The sequence below is a fragment of the Aythya fuligula genome, chromosome 3 (genome assembly GCF_009819795.1).
Source record: "Aythya fuligula isolate bAytFul2 chromosome 3, bAytFul2.pri, whole genome shotgun sequence".
Taxonomy (NCBI): domain Eukaryota; kingdom Metazoa; phylum Chordata; class Aves; order Anseriformes; family Anatidae; genus Aythya; species Aythya fuligula.
In genome coordinates, this window is record NC_045561.1 from 31769295 (window position 1) to 31790104 (window position 20810).

At 36.0% G+C, this 20810-nt stretch overlaps 1 protein-coding gene across 1 annotated transcript in view; it reads left to right on the forward strand.

The window, feature by feature from the left end:
* BIRC6 (baculoviral IAP repeat containing 6) overlaps positions 1-20810 on the forward strand; it is a 173717-nt gene that overhangs the window by 110459 nt on the left and 42448 nt on the right. Inside the window, exons 59-65 of the mRNA XM_032184553.1 lie at positions 653-820; positions 2615-2788; positions 3677-3873; positions 6210-6510; positions 9199-9416; positions 11532-11696; positions 13649-13817. Of these exons, the coding sequence (XP_032040444.1) occupies positions 653-820; positions 2615-2788; positions 3677-3873; positions 6210-6510; positions 9199-9416; positions 11532-11696; positions 13649-13817 (1392 nt within the window). The remainder of the gene's footprint in view (positions 1-652; positions 821-2614; positions 2789-3676; positions 3874-6209; positions 6511-9198; positions 9417-11531; positions 11697-13648; positions 13818-20810) is intronic.

Below are 20810 nucleotides of genomic sequence, written 5' to 3' on the forward strand. Positions count from 1 at the left end.
TGAGTCAACTTTGGCTGTCTCAAAATATGGCAGTCTTGAAAGCTCAGTAAGCTTTCATGGATCTATTCTGCCTCTTAGTTTTCACATGCGCTTACTAAAAAAGTTTTGACCAAGGCAACTTTAAAAGCATGTTCAAAGATGCCATTCTTCGCTTGTGTTACTGCCAGTAATACAATTGAAGTCACCTTGTAGGTGACAAGTCATAGGTCAGACAAACGTTTCTTATTTATAGGCTGTGTGCTGAAATGTGTGTCAATGTAGAATTTTTTGCCTTAGGTTCTTACAGTTGGAAAAACAACCTAGAAAAGTTTTACCATAGGACCCATTGATAGATGACTTAAACTCAGTTAAAGAACAGAATCAGGGTAGTTGTTTCCTTCTTCTTTGGATGATACGATCTAGTACAGTTACAGCTTGGTTTATGTTTGGAGCTTAAGAGGCCATGCAGCCTTACAACAGTAAAAATACTGGGATTAGATCCAAATATTTTTTATATATGAATGTTGTTCGGGTATTTAATTTGTTGGTACTGAAAATTTTAACTTTTTTTGCTGGAACGGAAGGCATTGAATGCATTGCAGCTTGGCTAGCTGAAGTTACAAAATACCATAACTTCAAGTTTTATTTTTTTTTTATTTTATCTCTGTACTAGGTTTGAAATCTCAGTCAAAAAGAGCTGTTTCATCCACCCCTCCACGTCCACCATCAAGACGAGGAAGAGTGATTGCAGATAAAGTGGGTACCTCTTCCTCAGGAGGAGAATCTTCCAGCAAGACTATTAGTGTTCCAGTTTTCCATCTATACCATAAACTTCTACCAGGTGATTTTAATAGCCGTTTTTCGACTTCAAAAAATAGTCATTTTCAGTGGCTGATAGGTCATTAGAAAGTAGATATAAAGATGATGTACATCTTTATCTTATTTGGTCTCTTGTGGTGTGGAGTACTTCTGGGTTGGTAACAGGATGTGGAGCATGGTAACCATTAGCTTGAAACATTTATGTAACAGTTATAACTGTTAAGTATTAGTTCCTAAATAAAATCTTAAAAACATTTCTACTTTCACTTAGGAGTAAGGAGGTTGTTTTTTTTGTCAGCTGACATGCATTTTATTTGACCGGCAAGGCAATGTTAAACTGGCATTCGTGCCCTGTGATTTCATTTTCTCAGTGGGCAGCCAACTGGCATCCCACTCTGGAGGGCTGATTTGCCCCTTCAGGAATATTCCTGAATTCCATAATATTTGCGTTTACAAAAACAGCATGTCTAAGTAGTTAGTTGTGTTTTACGTATAGCAGATATGCAATCACATTTTATCAGTTATCTGGATAAAGCTGGTGGTGCAGATGTGTTTGAGGGCATATAGGAGAGAGGTTGGGGACTAGAATTCTTAACCTTAGATCAGTGATAAAGGACAAGAACGTGCATAAAATATTTGAATATTGTGCAGAAGGGATTCTTATCTACTTCATGCTATAAAAACAAAGAAGCAGCTAATAGAATTAATAATTAGTAAATCTCTAATCAAAGTTGTTTAGCCCTCACTGCCCGTTTCAGTATCTAGCTGGTAAAAGTTGACTGTCTACTAATGGTGCTGTAGACCATTCTGTATTAGTGTAATGGTCTCACTGTTCATATTTCTTGTGCAAGTGCCAAATTGTCACACACACAAAAAAAAGGCAGAATCATTGATGGAAATGGCAGGAAACTTAACTTCACTTAGATGATGTAGTAATATAAACACTAGCAGAACAAAAACACTTCTAGTTTTCATTTCTTAAGGCACCATCCTCCATTGAAGAAACAGATTGCTACTAAAGGCCTTCCTGGGATTTGTGCTTCTTGATCGAGTACAGTCAAGATGAAATGAGCGTGCTAAGTGTATTAACTGATCCAATTCTAAAACATTTCCCTTTACATATAAAGTTTAGTAATTATTAGGAAAAAAAATTTGTTCTCACTCAAGAATAGCTTGTAATTTTAATGAAGAACATACTCTTCATAAACAGAGTGGCCAAAGTCCCCATTTCAATAATCAATTTGGGCTGTAGTTGCATGTGTATTTCAAGTCTCCAGGGCTGCTGAAAAAAGTATTCCTTGCACTGCCATTCATTTTCTCTTGTTGAATTACTGTGTCTCAAGATTAGCGTAGTGAGGTTAGAGCTTAGGGTTGGGACTGATAGGACTGAAAAAAAAGAACTGTGGTTTTGTTTTTTTTCCACTTTCTTCCACTTCAGCCTTTTTACCTTGTGGTTGCATATTTTTATGCCACCATAATTCTAGGGGTGGGATTTAATTGTGGGGGGCAGGCAGTACCTGTTTAAAATGCACATCAAATTACAGCTTTAGCCATTTGTTAAATATACCAAGTGCTTGGGCTGTCAGCACAGAGCTGCTGAAGGTAATGTTGGCATAGTTCTCTGATTCTCTGTTCCAAACTGATGGGGCCCCTTTTCCCAAGAGAACAAATATTAAAAGTCAGGCCTTGATTTAGAGCCAGATAATTTTTACTCTACTTGGCATCTGTGGTACACGTAACAAACAGCACCTGGACATGTATGTTAAAATAACCCAGTCATAATTCTCAGCTCTGACTCAATGCCATTGTTGTTTAGGCCAGCCATTACCAGCTGAAATGACACTTGCCCAGCTTCTGACTCTCCTGTATGACCGTAAACTCCCTCAAGGATACCGATCAATAGACTTGACAGTTAAGCTTGGTTCCAAAGTCATCTCAGATCCAAGCTTATCCAAAACAGACTCATTTAAACGTCTTCACACAGAAAAAGGTGAGGGTTTTTTTCATTCTGGTTGTTCATTTGGTTTTGTATGTTTTTGGTTTCTTTGTTTTTAAAATGCTTTTTTTTTTTTTTTTTTTTTTTGAACAAAATGGATTTAATTGTTTTGTTAAGGAACAAGAGTTTCTTTATTCTCTTGCATGTAGTTCCTGAGCTATTCACTATGAGGCAAGTGCTAAACTTCATGATAAATAACAGATTTACTTCTTGTCTTCAGACTGTGTATGCAAGGTTCACCAGTATGGTTGTTCTGGTTTCTCTTTTCTTTCTTTGCTGTATTGTTGTATATGATGTGATTACATGATTGTGTAGATACCGTGCGTTTTATTTCTTGACATGTATGCCAGTTACCATAAGTAACTGTGCTAATAACCAGGGCAGATTAAGTAATGCAAGATCTGTGTGAAACCGTATCAGTTACAGGATGAAGTTATTGTTGAGCATTTTGGAGGAAAAAAAAATGAGCAATTTATGTAAGGTGGTCTTTTTCAGCTATAAACTCTTCATGAGCTATTAACATACTCTTATCTCCTAGATGAAAGACATTTAAAAAAAAAAAAAAAGTGTTGTCATACTTCTAATGTTAACAAAATTTGAAAGGTATAGGTAGAATTCTAATAAAACAAAATTCTAATAATTAACATTTAAACTTGTGTAAATGATCCCCAATTCTGGCACTGGATTTGCAGTTATTGCTAAAAAGCACTCTTTTTTTTTTTTTTATATATTTTCTTGTACTTACTTGTTTCAGGTTCTTGACTCAGATTTTGCTGAAAAAGGAGATGCTACTTTTGAAGTACACTTTTAAGTGAAGAGGAAGAAACAAACACCGTGTTGATGATGATGTACTAATTTCTTTTATGCCTGTGTTTTTTGTAGAACATGCAGATTTACTGGGACCTTGCCCTGAAGATGAAGCAATCAGTCCTGGGGATGAGTGTATGGATGCAGTGCTAGATGAATCACTTCTTGAAACATGTCCCATTCAGTCTCCGCTGCAAGTTTTTGCAGGAATGGGTGGATTGGCCCTCATTGCAGAGAGACTCCCTATGCTTTATCCCGATGTAATTCAACAAGTGAGTGAAAAAATCAGCATAGAAAAACACGCTAACACTTCTTTTGTTTATTTAACGACAACATTTTCTCCGTATTTCTGTATGGTTCAGTTTGACATCTCAGTCATATGGGGAAGCTACTTTAAAATAGGCACGTGCATGACTCCACAGCAGTCCAGCTGTACATGCTGCTTCCCTGTACTTGGTAGTTTGCTTGAGTAGCCATGTCCCTGTGAAACAAAAGCAGGAATTGAGTGTTGCTTCTTGCTTTGCTTCTGTTAATTCCTAAAATATTTTGGAGGGTAGTATAGCACAGAGTTACTGATAAAACCATACTTGCTTATCATTCAGTTGTTCATGTAAATGTTCTCTCTGTGATGTTTTTGTGGTTAAGTGAAATGCAGTTCTTGGTGTGGATTATATAATTTTTAGTTTATATATTATAATCATAAATAAGCTTGCAATCTGAATTAACTTTATTGTAATAAATAGTATATAAATTTCACAGTAAATATATGCTAATTTACTTATATATTTATGATTATAATTGTATGTAGAATTTCTGTAGAGGTGCTGCTAGGCTTTTCAGAAGTGTCAGCAGTGCCATTAGTGTGGAATTACTCCTTTGGCTGCTCTCCTAGGTACAAAAGTAATTGTTATGAAACATGGAAACAATAAGCCACAAGTTGTTCAAATTCTAGTTGTCTGTATATTTGAAATTTTTTTGGTTGTTACTCCTAATAAGAAAGATGGTGAATGTTCCTTTTGAAACGGAGTTAATCATGAATGAAGGGTGCTGTTCAGTACCCTGACTGCAAAACTATGGCAGGAGTGGGAACACTGTCATGAGACCAGGTAATTAGTATAAATCCTTTGTAAATAGCAATGCAATTCAGGACGAGCATGCTAAATATTGATGGCATGTCATGTGAGAGGACAGTTATTCCACAGGTCTTTCGGAAGTCACTTACTAAGCCTGTACAAGACCTAAAAGTTGAGAAAATGTGTTCACATAAGCTACTACTGTATTCTGAAATGCATTGAAATAGCATGTAGTCTGTATTGAAAAACACTGATTCCTGGAATTCTGCAACAGATGAAAATCAGCTTATGACCATAAGAAATTTGAACTTATTTTTCCCTTCTTTCTCTGTTGTCCTATATTTTCTTTAAAAAAAAAAAAAAAAAAAAAAAAAACACACCACAAAACGATGATAATTTGAATGTTTGGATTCACATATTGAATAAGAATTCTGTGATCTATAAAACAAATTAAGTATGCTAATGCTAAATACAAGATTCAGTGTTAAAACTAATGAGTTCTCCAGACTCTTTATTCCGTGATTTTACTCCTATCTTTAAACCACTGATACTTGCCGTTCTGCAAATGCTATGTTTTAAGATTTTCCCGATTATTCTCTTATTATGTAGATAATTGGAATCAATACAGACAGACATAATTTTGACTTCTAATTAGGAATTCAGCATTTTGAATAAATACTGCGAGAGCTTTTCAGATTAATTTTTTCCACTTCAGATCATTTTGGTGATAAGTACCAACATTTGAAATATGATTGCATCAGTTGATCTGAGTATCATGAAAGCCTGGAGCTGCTGTGATGTTTACTCATGAGAGGGACCTGAGTGTATCCATTGGTTTTATGTGGCAATGTTTTGGTAGCCAAAGTGCGTGGCTGTTTGCTGGGGAACTGTACAGATGTTATCCTCTGTAAACTCTGATACCCATCGTAATGCCTGGTTGCTTAATCACCCATGCAGTGTTAGTTCATAAAACAGAACTACAGACTAGTGCATTAGAGCATAATTGTAATAAAACCCACCAAATCAATCAAAAGCCTGAAAGGAACACACGAGTTCCTACAAGGCTGCTAAGAGATCCAAATTTCTCCTTAGTTGGTAAAGCAGTTAGGATGAGTTGTTCTTCTTTTAGAGTATGTAATTAAAAATTAACCGTTCCTTATTTACATTTTTAGGTGTCCAAAATAAACAGTCCATTTCTTATTTAACAGACTGATATATAAGATAATCTTCTGTATCATTTATCTGATGTAGTTTGTCTCCTATGCATCTAGGTTTTAAACATGTTTCAACTGAGGATTTTAGGTCGACAAAATATAGTTGCTTGTGTATGTAGATGGGACTTACTAGAACCATTCTGAAAATGCAAGTATGTCCTTATTAACCATTTTAGACTGGTCCCTCTCTCTGTAACCTGTAGTGTATTTAATGTGATTTTTAATGGTGTCCTTTATTAAGATTTCAAGATCCTAATTTTAATATTTTTTGTATAGGTGATTAACAACTACCAATTTTTGTTGTTGTTGTTGTTCTTTAAGGTGAGCACTCCAGTAGTTACATCAACCACACAGGAAAAGCAGAAGGACAGCGATCAGTTTGAATGGGTTACCATTGAACAATCAGGGGAACTGGTGTATGAAGCACCAGAAACAATTGCTGCAGAACCTCCACCGATCAAGTCAACAGTTCAGACTATGTCTCCCATACCCGCTCATTCTTTGGCTGCCTTTGGTTTATTCCTTCGTCTCCCGGGCTATGCTGAGGTGCTACTAAAAGAACGGAAACATGCTCAGTGTCTGTTGAGATTGGTGTTGGGAGTTACAGATGATGGTGAAGGAAGTACGTGCTGCAATTACTATTCTTTTTTTTTTTTTGTAGACCACAGCTAGATTGTCTTACTTAAAATTATTTATATTGTGATACTTTTAGCAGGAAGTTAGAATTGGTTTGTGCAATTTGTAAAGAGCTGTGTTGTTAGCATCTTTGATAATCACTTCTATCTAAATACAATGTTCTTTCTGGTGAAGTTTCGTTGCAATCATCAGTATTCATATATTCACATCTAGATGTCAGAGTAATTGTAAAATAACTGCTGATCAGACTTACAGGTGATACTGTCAAGATGCCAGTGCACTCAGACAGAACATCTGAGTAGCAGGACATGCTCAATTAATTGAGTGAATTAATTGAGTGAATGTGTATTTCTGCAACCAAATGCAGAGTAACATGCATCGGAGCATAGCTACAGCAAATGTAGAATAAACTGTTGGGAACTGCTTTGCAAAAGGAGATCTAGATTATTTGCTGAGCAGGAACTCTACTCAAATGGTGTGAGTTCAGAAGGATAAAGGGAGTGCTCTTGGATGAATGAACAGATGAGCAGAGACAAGGTTATTTTTGTAGTAAGTCTTTGGAACCTGGAATAATGCATATAGTTCTAAGATTTGTATTTCTTAGGGTTTTGAAAAACTAAACTGTTTGCAAAAGATGCTTTAGTGCTTTCAGATTTCTCCTTTCATTAAGATTTTAAAAACAATGCTGTTTTTCCATACAGCAATCAACTGGAGTTAATCTCCACTCAGCAAGAGAGTCTTTTTTACTGTCCTTTCTGTTCATCTTTTTATTTCTCCTGTATTTTGGTACAGGACGATAGACAGGAATAAACTGCATAACAAACATACAGCCTTGTTGCTTACTCCCAACTCATTTGAATAGTAATTAGCTAATGGACTGTGCACATTCACTCAGACTACGATGTCTGTGAGTGATTTACTTTTGCAAAAAAATATTTGTATGTATTTTAAAAACATACAAAGAGGCTAACACAAACCCTTACTTTTCAGGTTGCTTTTCTTTCTTCTTGTGTGCTTCCACTGTTGCCATTGGAATTCATTTCTAGAACGTCATTTTTGTGATTGGTGTGGCCTGTCTTTAATTTTCAGGCTAAAATTACTCATATGCAGTTTGTGCCCAGTTACCGTTATGCCAGCATTGTTCTTCATTGTAAATAGCTATTCCTTCTTTGATGCATTTGTTGACAGGAATTGTATTCTTTCTTAGACTTCGGTTTTGCTGGACTAAATAGTCAATTTCTCCATTTGCTAAGCCAAAAGTGTGAATTCAGCTCTTTATCAAATGTGGAATAAATTGTAAACAGTTGTCCACATTAATTCTTTGTATAAAGTATTATTGTTTTCCTTTTCTGTTAGAAATGCATCTTTTCATACACCTAGAATCTTTTCTTTCTTGTGCAATGCAAAGAATACAAATTAATACAAATACAAATTCTGCACTTAATAATTAATGGTTTATAGGTTAAATATTGATTCCTTCATCTGTGAAGGTAAATCATTGGGCAAATGTTTAGTTTAGTGTTTGGTTTTTTTTTTTTTGTCATTTGGCTACACCTTTAGTTGTAGAAGACTGTAAGATCAGCGTTTTTTCCAGTTACTCAGTTTTATTTATGAAGATACAAGTCAAAAGACATCTTGCTTTCTTCTTGTTGTTTTCTTTACAAAGAGTATCAAATGGACACAAATTAACTGTTGTGTTAAGGCTGAGAGAGAAAATAATATAAATATTATTTTTATAAATATAATATATATAAATTATATATATTTATATAAATATAGAAATATAATATAAATTTATATAAATTAATTATATATTCATATATAAAAATATGAAGCAAACTTCTGAACAGAGTTGGCTATTTGGAAGTACTTTTAGTGTTTAGATATCTTCATTTACATACACACTGTAGAGGGAATGTGAAATGCATTATTAAACACAGAAAAGATTGAGACACCTTCCTAAATGTATGTGTGTGTTGTATTAGTAGGTCACTCCATTGTTCATAACTTGGCTTCTAAAAAAAGTAGCTTTTGCTCATAATACATAAGGGTTACATTTTTTAAACAGTTCTACTACAAAATCCAAACATGCATCTCATCTAATTAAAATTATGTCAGTATTTCACGATGCATTTGACTTGAGTCATATCACACTTGGATTGTGCCAGTGGTTTCATTCACAATTTGGTCACATGAATTTAAAAAAAAGTAAATTCCTACATCATGAGAAACTACAGCTCCTTGTCAGCTGAACTGCTGTTTGTTGACCATATGCATTTCTTAGCTTGCTGTAGTTGCAAGTCAAAGGAAAAAAATAGTCTGAACCACATTTTTTCTCTTCATTCAGATATACGACCTGCAGTGTAGTTAAATAGAAAAGAGTATTGTGATTATTAACAAATTTTGTTTTTCTCCCTGGAAATGGTGAATCAAATTTTGTAACTTGTTTTTAATCAATTCCATAAAGGAAATAAACATTCTTTCTTCTATACTCTTCTCCTCCTTAAAAGCTGTTGGTAAGAGAAACCTAATATTAGATAGCCTTACTATATCTGAGTGCTTAAGTCCTTAGTGTATTTCCATGTTTTGTTCCATAAACTGTTCCATAGATTAAAAGACTATATTGAACTATTGAAAGAAAAAGTGATTTTGATTATTTTCTTCTTCAATCTAGGTCATATCCTGCAGTCTCCTTCAGCAAATGTGCTTCCAACCCTGCCCTTCCATGTGTTGCGCAGTTTGTTCAGCACTACACCATTGACTACTGATGATGGAGTACTGCTTAGGCGGATGGCACTGGAAATTGGAGCTATACATCTTATCCTTGCTTGTCTGTCTGCTCTAAGCCATCATGCCCCGAGAGTTCCCAACGCTAGTCCCAACCAGGCAGAGGTAAGTTTAATAGAAGACTTTAATTGCAACTGAGAAGCAGGAAAAGTTTTTGCCATAATAAAGAAAATAATCAGTGCTTTCATTAAAATCTAATTTCTGTGTAGCTGGCATTTGAATGAAGAACAAAAATAATTAGAAAGTACTTGATTAAGTAATCGTTCTTGCGTGTTGCAAATAAACATAGTAATCATGAAATTTAAGCAACAAAGACTTGTCAGGAGGCATTAAGGTGTAATCTGTTTCTTTCTCAGGACCTTCTTTTTCAGCACATGAGAGGCATAATACTCAATGGATGGTTGTTCTTTCTTTTTTAAATTCTCATTAGATAGCATGACCTCATTACCTTATTTAGCATTCATCATCTAAACTCTACTGACTGCAAATTATTTCCTCTTAAATGCTTCACAAACATAAATGAGTTGTGAAAAGTAATGAATTAATGATTTTTTTCATCCCCTTTTTAAAGACAAGAGTTTTCCAGTGTTCAAGATCCCATGTGAATCTCAAAAATTATTTTTTTTTAGTATACTTACTGTTTTATACTACCCTCTATTCGGAACATGTATCCCCAAATTTTTTAGTATTATGAGTTGCCATTTCTGCACGATAGACTGATTGTCTCAAAACATGTTTGGAAAACAATAATGACTTGCCCTCTCTTATAATTTTATGGCAGAGGCTTGCATAAAAATATTCTGGTGGATAAATATGTATTGGTAAGCAGCTGCAAAATATGGGGTTGTCCATATTTTAGTAGCTTCTGATACCGATGGGGAGTTGAGCAAAGAAGAAATGAAACTATATGAGTATAATTCACTTCAATGGCTAGTGAATTTTGAAGGGGAACTGAGATACGCTGGTCCGAATTGGGTATCAGGCTGCTGGCATACTAATGACTTAAGATAATTGGGCTTCTGGAAGGAAAGGGCAAACATTAATTCTTATCTCTGCTTCACTACCATGCCCCCTGAAAATAATTCATATAATTCATAGCTATCGGAAACTAGATATTCATCAGGCCTGCACGAAGCTTCTATCTCTGAGGCAGGGCTTTCCCTTAAGTGCTTTAAGTCAGTGCTCATGACATCCTCTGAAGTGTTAAAGGCACAGTGTGTTTATGAGTGATGATGTCTACAGGGGACAGCTGTTTTGTCACCAAGATGCATTATATTCTCAATGCAAAAGTTAGATGTTGATTCTGGAGTACTATCAGTAGGGTACGTCACAGGTGATAACATTTACCTTCAAATATAATCTCTAACAAAATCCCTGAAGAAGATCTGGACAGAAATTGAAACTTCTCAGAGCTGTAAATCAAATAATACAAATTAAAGTTGGGCACCTACTCACATAATCCAGCTTCAAGTAGGGCTAATTGTCACTGAGTAGCTATAATGAAAGTAGCAAACACTCATGACTCTGGAAAATACATTCACTTGTTTAATGTTCTCATTGAATAATTAGGATAGCACTAGTTAAAAAATGCTCACTGGGATTTTTTATGCATCATTTTCATCAAAGGTCTGGTAAATTTTCAAAATTACTGTTAAGTACTTAAATAGTTTTATAAGTGCTAAGAAATTCAGTGTTGAAGTTAATGTTAGTAAAATGCAGTGATGCAGACCATTGGAATAAATAACTTGTACCTTTTGCCATTTGGGTACATTTATTCAAAATCAGCACAAGCTTGAGCATCCTAGCATTTCAGTTGTGTACTTTCAGTGACATTTCTATTTCCATCCCTCTTTCTAATTATGTTATTAAATTTGACTGTTAAACAATAATAATTAGAGAGCTGTATTGTTTAGCATAATATTGATTAAGTAGCATTTTGATATCTTTCATCATTTAATCAGTAACAATAGTTTAAAAGAGAACAAAAATGGGCTTGCACTAGTAGTCAAATTGAAGAACTACTTGCAGCAATTTATCACTGACCTGGACTGGATTTTTGTGGCAGGGGGATTTCTAGCTAAAGCTTCGAGTTCCCTTCAATCCTGATATCTATATTAAGTTAATAAATTGGGATTACATTGTTTTGCAGAACAAAGGCTTTTTAAAGAATGAAAAGATGAAAAGTGTAAAATTATTGTGACTTTATTTTCTGTAACTTAGCCCCAGGTGTCAAGTACCCACAACAGTGCATCAACAGAAGAACAGCAGTTGTACTGGGCTAAGGGTACAGGCTTTGGAACAGGCTCCACAGCTTCAGGATGGGATGTTGAGCAAGCTTTAACTAAGCAAAGGCTAGAAGAAGAGCATGTGACCTGCCTTCTACAGGTGAGTAATAATGAAATGTTGTTTAATGATAAGTAGTTGAAACATGAGGGCCTGGATAACAAAAACAGAGCTTGTGGGTTTCTTCAGTCATGTAGTACAGTAATTATGGTATTTTGGGGGGAAAAAAAACGAAGTTTACTGCTTCCTGTCTAAATGAAAAAATATAGGGATTGTATTTGAGGCTTTTTTTAAACTTTACTAGACTGCTGCATAAAAAAAGATCCAAATGGGCAAGCCTAGGTGACAGTTCTGAGTAGACTATGAACAAAAAAACATTCTAGTAGTTCCCTGGAGGTATCATACATCTCTGTAGACATAGCAGCATTCAGTCAAAAGTAAAGACAGTCTGTTGGGGAAGGAGGATGTGGGAATAGACATTTTGTGTGTCAAAATAATCTTACCTATTCATTTCTCACTTAATGTTGCTCTGTTTTAATAAAGCATCCAAAGTGGTTACCGAAGTGTCCATGAATGTCTTGTATTCCAATGTAACAAAATCTCACTCAGACATACTATCAAATCCTGATAATGTCACTTAAATGGCAATATTAAATCACCAGTGAACGACTGGACCTTAATAAAACTCTGATGCCTTTCAAATGCGTTATATTAAGGACAGAGAAATCCTGTTCAGTTAAGCCTTTAAGTCCAGTTGTGAAATGTAGCCAATTGGTTACCTTAGGTCAGTGCAAGAAATTCTTCCTAGTCATCAAAAATTTCATTCACAGAACTGTCAGCTCAAATGCATTAGCTAACCTCACCACTGGGGTAGTGCGCAAAGGGGATGAAATTCTGAAAACATCCATGTCCTGACTGATGAAGATATCATTTTGATGTAATCATTTATTTCAGTCACCGTAGATTATAAGGCACAAGCATCATGTCCCCTTACAAAAGCAAAATGAATAAAATCTGAAACAGTTCTCCTAAGCACAAAAAAGGAGAAAGCACCTGAATTACTCCTGGCAAAGCTTCCAGGCAGTACTCTGCATTATGACATGCAGAGGTTTGGCTATAACTGTCAAAAGTCATGAGGAAAGGAGGCATTCGCTTTGAGCAGTCAGCAATTGGAGGGGAAAGTAGAAAACCCTTCAGCATTTTGCTGAAGACGTCTTGTCAGTTTTACAGCAGACTTTCCCTGATCACTTCTCTGGAACGGTTCTTTAGGAAAGTTTTGTATGAAGTGCTGGTAAAATAAGATGCTACAGCAAAAGATGATGGCTAATGGGGTTAGAGCAAAGGAGAAGGAAAGAAAGAAGAGACTAAAACGGTGAATTTAGCACCTGAAATTCCAAGTCAAGTTACTTAATTTGAAGGAACAACCGCACAAATCAGGCAGTTGGCAATGTGTTGGGTTGTGTGTGCTGTGACCCACGGTCAGGGCCTGTGAGCTCGGCCGGAGCCGCCACTGGGAGCCGCGTGAGGCGGCTTCCTGCCTGTCCTGAGGGGAGGGCTGCACCCTGCTTACTGAACCACGAGCGTGCACACAAACGGTGCTTCAGAGTCAGTGTTATGCTCACTCTAAGCTCTTGTCTCATCAGAAGTCCTGTCCAAAAGTAAGTTACAAGTCATTTTTAAAACATTTACTTTTAATTTTTTATTCTATTGGCTGTTCTAGAGGGAATGGCAAAACCCACTTATCTCAGTAGTGACCTGGCAATCTTCAAGATTCAAGTAACTCTAGCAGTTTATTCAGAATTCATATTAGTTGATCTCTTGAAGTCATTCAGAATTAAAATAGCTATTTAATTTTATCACTTCCCCAGAATTGTAATTATAACCTAATAAACAAATAAAATTCCTTCTGAGACATCTTTGGGCCTACTGAAATAAACAATAGTGAGTTAGCAAAATAGCTTGTGATGTATTACTGAAATTTTTCTTAAGGAAGGAAAGATAGTTCTTTTGCCTAAAATACATCAGTTATGATTAAATACTTTTCTGTATTTCAGGTTCTTGCCAGTTACATAAATCCTGCAGGGAGTACATCGAATGGAGAGACCCAAAGTAGCCATGAAGGTAGAGGACAGAACAGCAGCGCGCTCCCATCCGTTCTCCTGGAGCTACTCAGTCAGTCTTGCCTCATTCCAGCAATGTCGTCATACCTCCGCAACGACTCAGGTAACATGCCATTCTCTCCTACATCAGAGATATCTTATGTCTGTCAAGTAAGTGTCAAGAAAACAGTGCTGTTTATATGAACAGCAGGTAGCTCTGGCTGTTTTCAGTATGTTTGCCATTTTAGAACTGTACTAATGGAACATTCACTTCAGCCTTGGATAAGAAAACAGCATTCACAATTGTTCGTTGAAATATTCATTTGTTCTAAATGCCTACACTTGGTTTAGTATCTTTAAATTAGAAATTCAATTCTTAAACTGCTGAAATTTGGATTTTTGTTCAGATGCTTTGTAAAGATGGATTTACTCCATGAATAGTAGAGGCTGTTCTTCCAAATGTGAATAACTTGGTTTTGGACCTTATTTTGCCTCCCCTGACAGACATATTGTCATATTATTGCAGTTCTTTTGGATTGCAATTGTGTTTTGTGGTGAGATGAATTTCTTGAAACAATGTCATAGCTTCTTGGTGAATTACATAGTATGTTTCCTCTCCAGAGGTAAAAGAGAGATCTGTGTCTTAAGTGGCCACAAAACTACACAGAACTAAAACAAGCACGTGGCTCTTTTAATCTGTGGTAACTAGGGCGTTACATAATCTTCTATGATGGAGTAGAAGTAGTTCAAAAAGTCTGCTGGGGCCTTAAAGGAAAAATAAAAACACAAATATATTTTACTTGCCAGTCCGCAGTTTGACACATCTCCCTGATTTTATAATGAATTTGTTGGTTCTGTTTTCCACATATTACAGTGAGGAAAATGAACTAAGCAGCTTATACACCAGGCCCATTATTGCAAATGAAAATCTAATGTAAAACAGTAAAATAAATTATAAAGTGAAACAATAAAGAAAAGTAATCTTTTTCACAGACATTCATAAAATTGTCTGTTGTTGAGGTAGAAATGAAAAGTCATAGATAGACCTAGCAGAAATAGTCTGTTATCTAAAGGATGAGACCATTGGTTCAGAGTTGTAGATGAATCACAACTGTTGAAATTGCTTTTTGCTGTTTTCAATAGAAAAACGTATCTGTATAAGTCACCTTTAACTGGGGAAGAACAGTCAGATACTGATATAAGAGATGAGATATGTGGCTAGTAGAGAGAAGCTGGGACTAGTTCAGCTTTCAGAGACAGTTTGTTTTCCCAAAGCACAAAGAAAAGGAACAGGCTCAGTGAGAAATGTTTGTTTTCAGTGTTTTATTGGACTTTCTGCTATGGTGGTTGTCGGGGATATTCCAATGTTATGGCTGTGAATTAACAATTAGTACAGAGGGAACAACGTAGATGCTTCCTGCGTTTTCATAAATGGATGTGTAGGTCTTAAAGTAGCCGCTAAGCTAATGTTAGAGCAAATCAAAACCTTTCTCTTTAGAGAAACGCCATTATCTACTACTCTAGTTCCAAATTTGCAAAGGCTGAGATTATTTCTATTGGAATTTAGAACTGTAAAATCTCAAGGCTTGTTATGCTTAATGCATTGATCCAAGCCATATAGTCTTGAAAGCTTCCTGCTGTATTTGATCAGTGTTCTCTGCTTAAAACTATCATTATCAATGTTCTTCTTGATTTAAAAAAAAAAAAAAAAAAAAAAAAAAAAGTTTTGCAGGCTTGTATCACTCAAGCTTATCTTTGAAAGCATAATGGGATACCAGTAAGAGAGGGAACTGTGGAAGTAGGCACAACTTCTGGAAAGAATGTCTTCTCATCATGAATAGTTGAGTCAGATGCATTTAGTTTGAAAGTAATCCCTGAAAATGGTTTGTCTCAGTGATAGCCAGGCATAATTCCAATGCACTAATTGCTGTTTAGTTCTCACATTGAGTGTGAGTTGCAGGTGATGCTGGGGTTCTAGATGTCACTAGCAGGGTGTCAGGAGACTTAGCTGACAGAGAGAGCCTGGCTGTTGCAAGAGACATGGAACTTGAGAAGCTCTGGAGCAGTGTTAAGCTCTGATGCAATGCCCGAGACTGAAAAAGTACCTTAACTAATGTATTTATAGCTGAAACATTGGAAATGTGGAAGTTTTGACTTGTTTTTAATTAAATCTTAAAGGCTAGTGTGATGTATTAGAACAGATTTGAGTCATTTGTGTTAGGTTGAAATTAAATCAAAAAGGTCTTCTCCAGGTTGAATTCTTAGCTATTCTCTAATGGAGATAGGGCTGAATGCTTACCAAGTAGGAGTAGAAAAGGAAATAGTGTTAGTAAAGCTCATGAACGTGGCCTTCTAGTTTTCAGACCAGTGTACCTTCTGCTATCAACTGTACTTTCATGTGGAAAAAGCAGGTAACTGTATTTTTCTTGTAACTTGCTGGACTGAGAAATTAGGACACTGCACGCAGAATGCTAATAGAGTGTTCCCAGGTTCTGGCACCCCATCAGGAACAGGCTGTGCTGAGGAAACTGCTGACAGAAAATAGCAATTTTCAGCAACTCTGTAACTTTCTGAGACTTGAATGGATGCTTGTGGGACCAGTTAAAGGTTACCCTTATTCTGGAGGTATTCTTTTGGTAGATTTTGTGTTTTGCTGGAGATCATTGAAATAACAGTGATCTTCACATATACCTCTCCATACACATAAAATTACGTGAGGAACTTTTTTATATAAAGAAATACATGCAAGAGTCTGGGTTTGCTGTGTCCCTTTGTTGCACAGTAGGCTGATAGCACCATGCCGATACAAGATTGTAAGTATTTTGGTATTGATGAAAATTTTCTAGTGAGCTCACATATGTCCAGCTAGCTACCGGTATGCTACATTCTGCTTGCAAAGTTGTTTTGGCAAAATTCTCGAACAGGTCCAATATCAGAATATAAAATTAGCCTTTAATACGTTTAGAAATTTATTTCGTGTTTTTGCTGCTTTAAATATATTTTGCCATCCCTGCTCAGTTTGTCCAAAACATACAGATAACAATCGGACTAGATTGTTACCTAGATTGCTCTAGATAAAAGGAATATTAATCAGATGAAGAGTGCTTGCGTATCATGTAATCGCTTAGAAACCTCACCTTGAAGCAGATCTTTGCAAACCAGACTGCTCTGTCACATTCTGCGGCTTCATCTGCATCAGAGTAAGGTGATTGTGAAGTCCTTGAAAATCGCGAACTGACCACTTGCATTAATTTCCATAATTGCTTTTTTTTTGTCCAGAAGGAAGGTTTATCTGTCTATGAAGGACTTTTCCTTACTGCACAAGACAGATCATATCACTAGTCACAAGGAAGAATATCTGCTGTGATCCTCACCCTGTTTCTTGAACATTTTTTCCTTTGTGGCATATCTTATGGCATTATTGGGGTCTTTGTTATCTTCCATTTCATAAATGAAAACAAGTTTATCACTGTAGTATGGCAAGATTTTTCTTACTACACTTGTGTGCATTCCTAAAGACTTAATTCATGTTCACATTTGTAAAATTGATGTAATTCTTAACTTCTGTGTCACGGAACATCTAGCATGTATTCATTACTGAGCATTAATGCACATTTCACACCAAAAGCTATCATGCAAAAACCTTTTCACTGCTGTCTTGTATATATGATGTTTCATTTGAACTAATTATCATTTAAGAACTTAAAACATGACCATTTCTCTCCTTGAACACAATGCTCAACAATAAAATTTGCACCCTACAAGAGGTTCGCAGCAAACATGACCATCAGGTTCTAACTGGAGTACATGGTTATCTAGAAGCTCTAGACTTGGCTGGTAAAAGTGAGTTACTTGATTGGTGGACTTAGCTTGTATTAATCCTCATAAACCTATTATTTACTGAGAAGGAGAGAGTGAATTACAATAACAGGTAGATTCTTCTCGCTTAGAAATGCGGTCACACTAGTTTCTCCCTAAACCAGTAACTAGCAAGCCCCAAGATGACTTAACCTTGTTTAAAGCCCAGGGAAGTGATTTCTTACCACCTCTTTCCTGGAAGACAAACTTCATGGTAAGTCACAGAATTCTGCCTGAATTATTTGCTGGAATTGCCAGGCTCGTGAAGCAGGTTGTGCTGTGCTTTTTAGCTGGCATTTTCTTGCGGCCCTTTCTTCACGTGCCCGCCTCTTAGTCTCCTTTCCTTCTTCAGTGGACAAAGATTCCATGTGATGTGGTTAGCATGGTGGTGTTAGATCCAGCTCAGTCTTCATGGGTTTGACTGCAGAGGAGAGATAACATATTTCTATGGGAAGGCTTTAGGAAAAAGATTGTGTTCACAGCCTGCTCCACTTTGTAACAATCCAGTATTTACTTTTAATGCACCTTTCACTATTAATCAAGTACTGTAGCATCCTGGATTTGTGGATTCATTAGCAGTCAGGCTATTTCGTTCCACTGTCAAATACCTTATTTATGTATGTAGTACACACGATGTACAAATCTGTTGAAGGTGAACATACTGAATTCATTTTCTGCCTCTTGATATATCTTTGTTGAGGCTTTGTCTATTAAAGTCATTCTTTTCAGGCCTATCCTCCTCACCTTAGAGGTTGAATTGCACTAGATTTCCTGCTGAAGTATTTATTTTGTATTAATCATACTTGTCTTCAAGACATTATACGGTGTTGGTTTGCTCTCTGCAAAGTAGTCTGTTCCTGCTCAACTGACAAGGCTGAGTACCTTCAGAAGCCTGTGTTCCCTAATGGGGCTCTGAAGTTGGTACATTGAGTTCATTCATTCAAGAGTACCACGTCTCTACATCTTTATTCACAATCTGACAAAGGTGTGAGGGTACTACTGCAGTGTAAGCATTGAATCTTCATGAAATTCTGCTTTTCCCTGACAGTATATAATAAAAGGTATTGCTGTTAAGATTTTTTTTTTTCAGACTTTTATGCATATATTTCATTGAAGTTATAATCACTGGATCTGTAAATCAGAGCTTCTTGACGTAAAACTAGACTTAGGTCTGCATGAGCACGGAGATGTAAGATTTAAGAGATGGTATCAGACTACTGTTTCGAAACAAAATGTAACTCATATGCAGGGGCAAGCCTTGTGATCATGTTACCCCGTACTTTCCTTGAAAAAGACAAGGCCTGTATAATACGCAAAATCAGAAGCATAATGACAGCTTAGGTAGACAGTATATAATTAACCAAATTAAAAACTTGGCTAGTTTTCATTAATGTTAATGAACTCGTTCATTGGTAAAGCAGTGATCCTGGACCTCTGCCACAGATGGTTCTAACTTTGGGAATGCTTTTTATCTGTTGTGCTGTCGAGATGCTTACAAAAAAGGTGCAGTGTCTCACTCCAGCAGTGGTGTACTAATCAAGTCACAATTTGGAGAAGTGTCATGCGCTGAAATGACATGAAATGCAAGTATTTGTTTATCTCACAGAACTGACAAGTTTTAAGTAACTTCAGGATCAAAATAAACAGTAGTTTCTCCCTGAACTTCTGTCCAGTTTTCAGGTTCTCCTAACTTCTCATTTTAAACCCCATCTCAAATAACCTTATGTTATGAGATTATTGTGGTAATATCCACAGATATACTGTTTAAGTAGTACATAAAAAATACTGTATTTTGTAGATCTAAATAAACGTGAATAACCCACATAACTTCTTTTCAATACATCTTAGTTTTACAGAATACTGTGGTGCTTCATATACTGAAAATGAATATACAACACCAGAGATTTTCTGTGGACTATGGACAGTGAATAAGATTTTTGTCTGCATGTTCCCTTCCAGTGCAGCCTCAGCTCTGTTTGTCATTTCTTCTAGATGAGCCAGTATTGACTCAGAGTAGCAAAACCAGAATATACCATCTTCCACCTCACTCCTCTATAAATCAGTGTGTTATAGTATAGTTTTTGTAACTGACTGAAATACCACTGCCTAGCTCTTTCTGTTAAAGATCCCTGACCTCAGTCTATGCATTTGCTTGTTAAGAACTGGTTTTCAAAGGCTCAGTTGGTTAAGTAGTTATGAGGGTCTATACAGTAATAAGCTGTTATCCATACAATAGATGTATTTATTTGCTGTCATTTTTATGGAGGGATGGATTTAGCTTTGCAGAGCTGACTTTCAGAAATGCAGCTCCTCTGTTCTTCTTGTGGCACGTGTAATACAAGAACAGTAGTTATTAGCCTCCCTCCCCCCCCCCCTTTGTGTGTGTGTGTTTTCTCTGTTGTATTTTTAATCCTAAGCCCTCAAAAGTAGCTTTTCTGTTAGAAGAAATATGTGGGATATATTCATGTATACAAAAATTCCTATGATCTCACTGTCTGCAGCTTTGGATTTAGTTCAAAGCCATACATGGCCTTAATTTGAAACGTAGAACTAGTGTAATGAATTTCAGTAGACTAATGGTATGTACCATGAAGTATGCATGAGAGTTGCAATTCTGGGCCTAAACCATTAGCCGTACAAAAAGGAAAGGATCTGGTCCAGAGAGAACATGTTCTTCTGGGAAATGCTGTTAGGCTGTTTTCCATACAAAACCAGGAATCCTTTGTGATACGTTTTATTTTACTTGAAAATAAGCAACAGGATAAAAACATGGAAGTTGTATTTGACTTACATTAAACACATTCTAAAATCGGCGATATGGAAAATGTCATTTACTTTTTTTTTTTTTTTCTTTTGGAGAATATGTATTAGAGTATCATTGTAATTTATAATATTTCTTAAAAGAAGTACTAAAACTCTTCTTTACTTTTTTACACCACTTTAAAGGATTTTTAATTAGAAAAGCACATCATCAATATAGCATGATTTCAAATACAGATTTGATAAAGGCAAGAAAAATCTAACCTTTTCCAGCTTTCCACAAGACTGACAAAAATGCTGCAGAATATAGCTAGTAGTTAAAATTTTGCTTATAGTATTACAATTTTTTGGTATAACAGTGTTCCTGTTTCCACACTTATTACACATCAGTGTAGATTTTAAGCCTAAATTATGGTGATTTAAAAATAAAACCCTTTTGTCTGTTTTCTGGTCTCAGCTATGAAGAGACATATTGCACAAAACTACAGAAAGCATCACG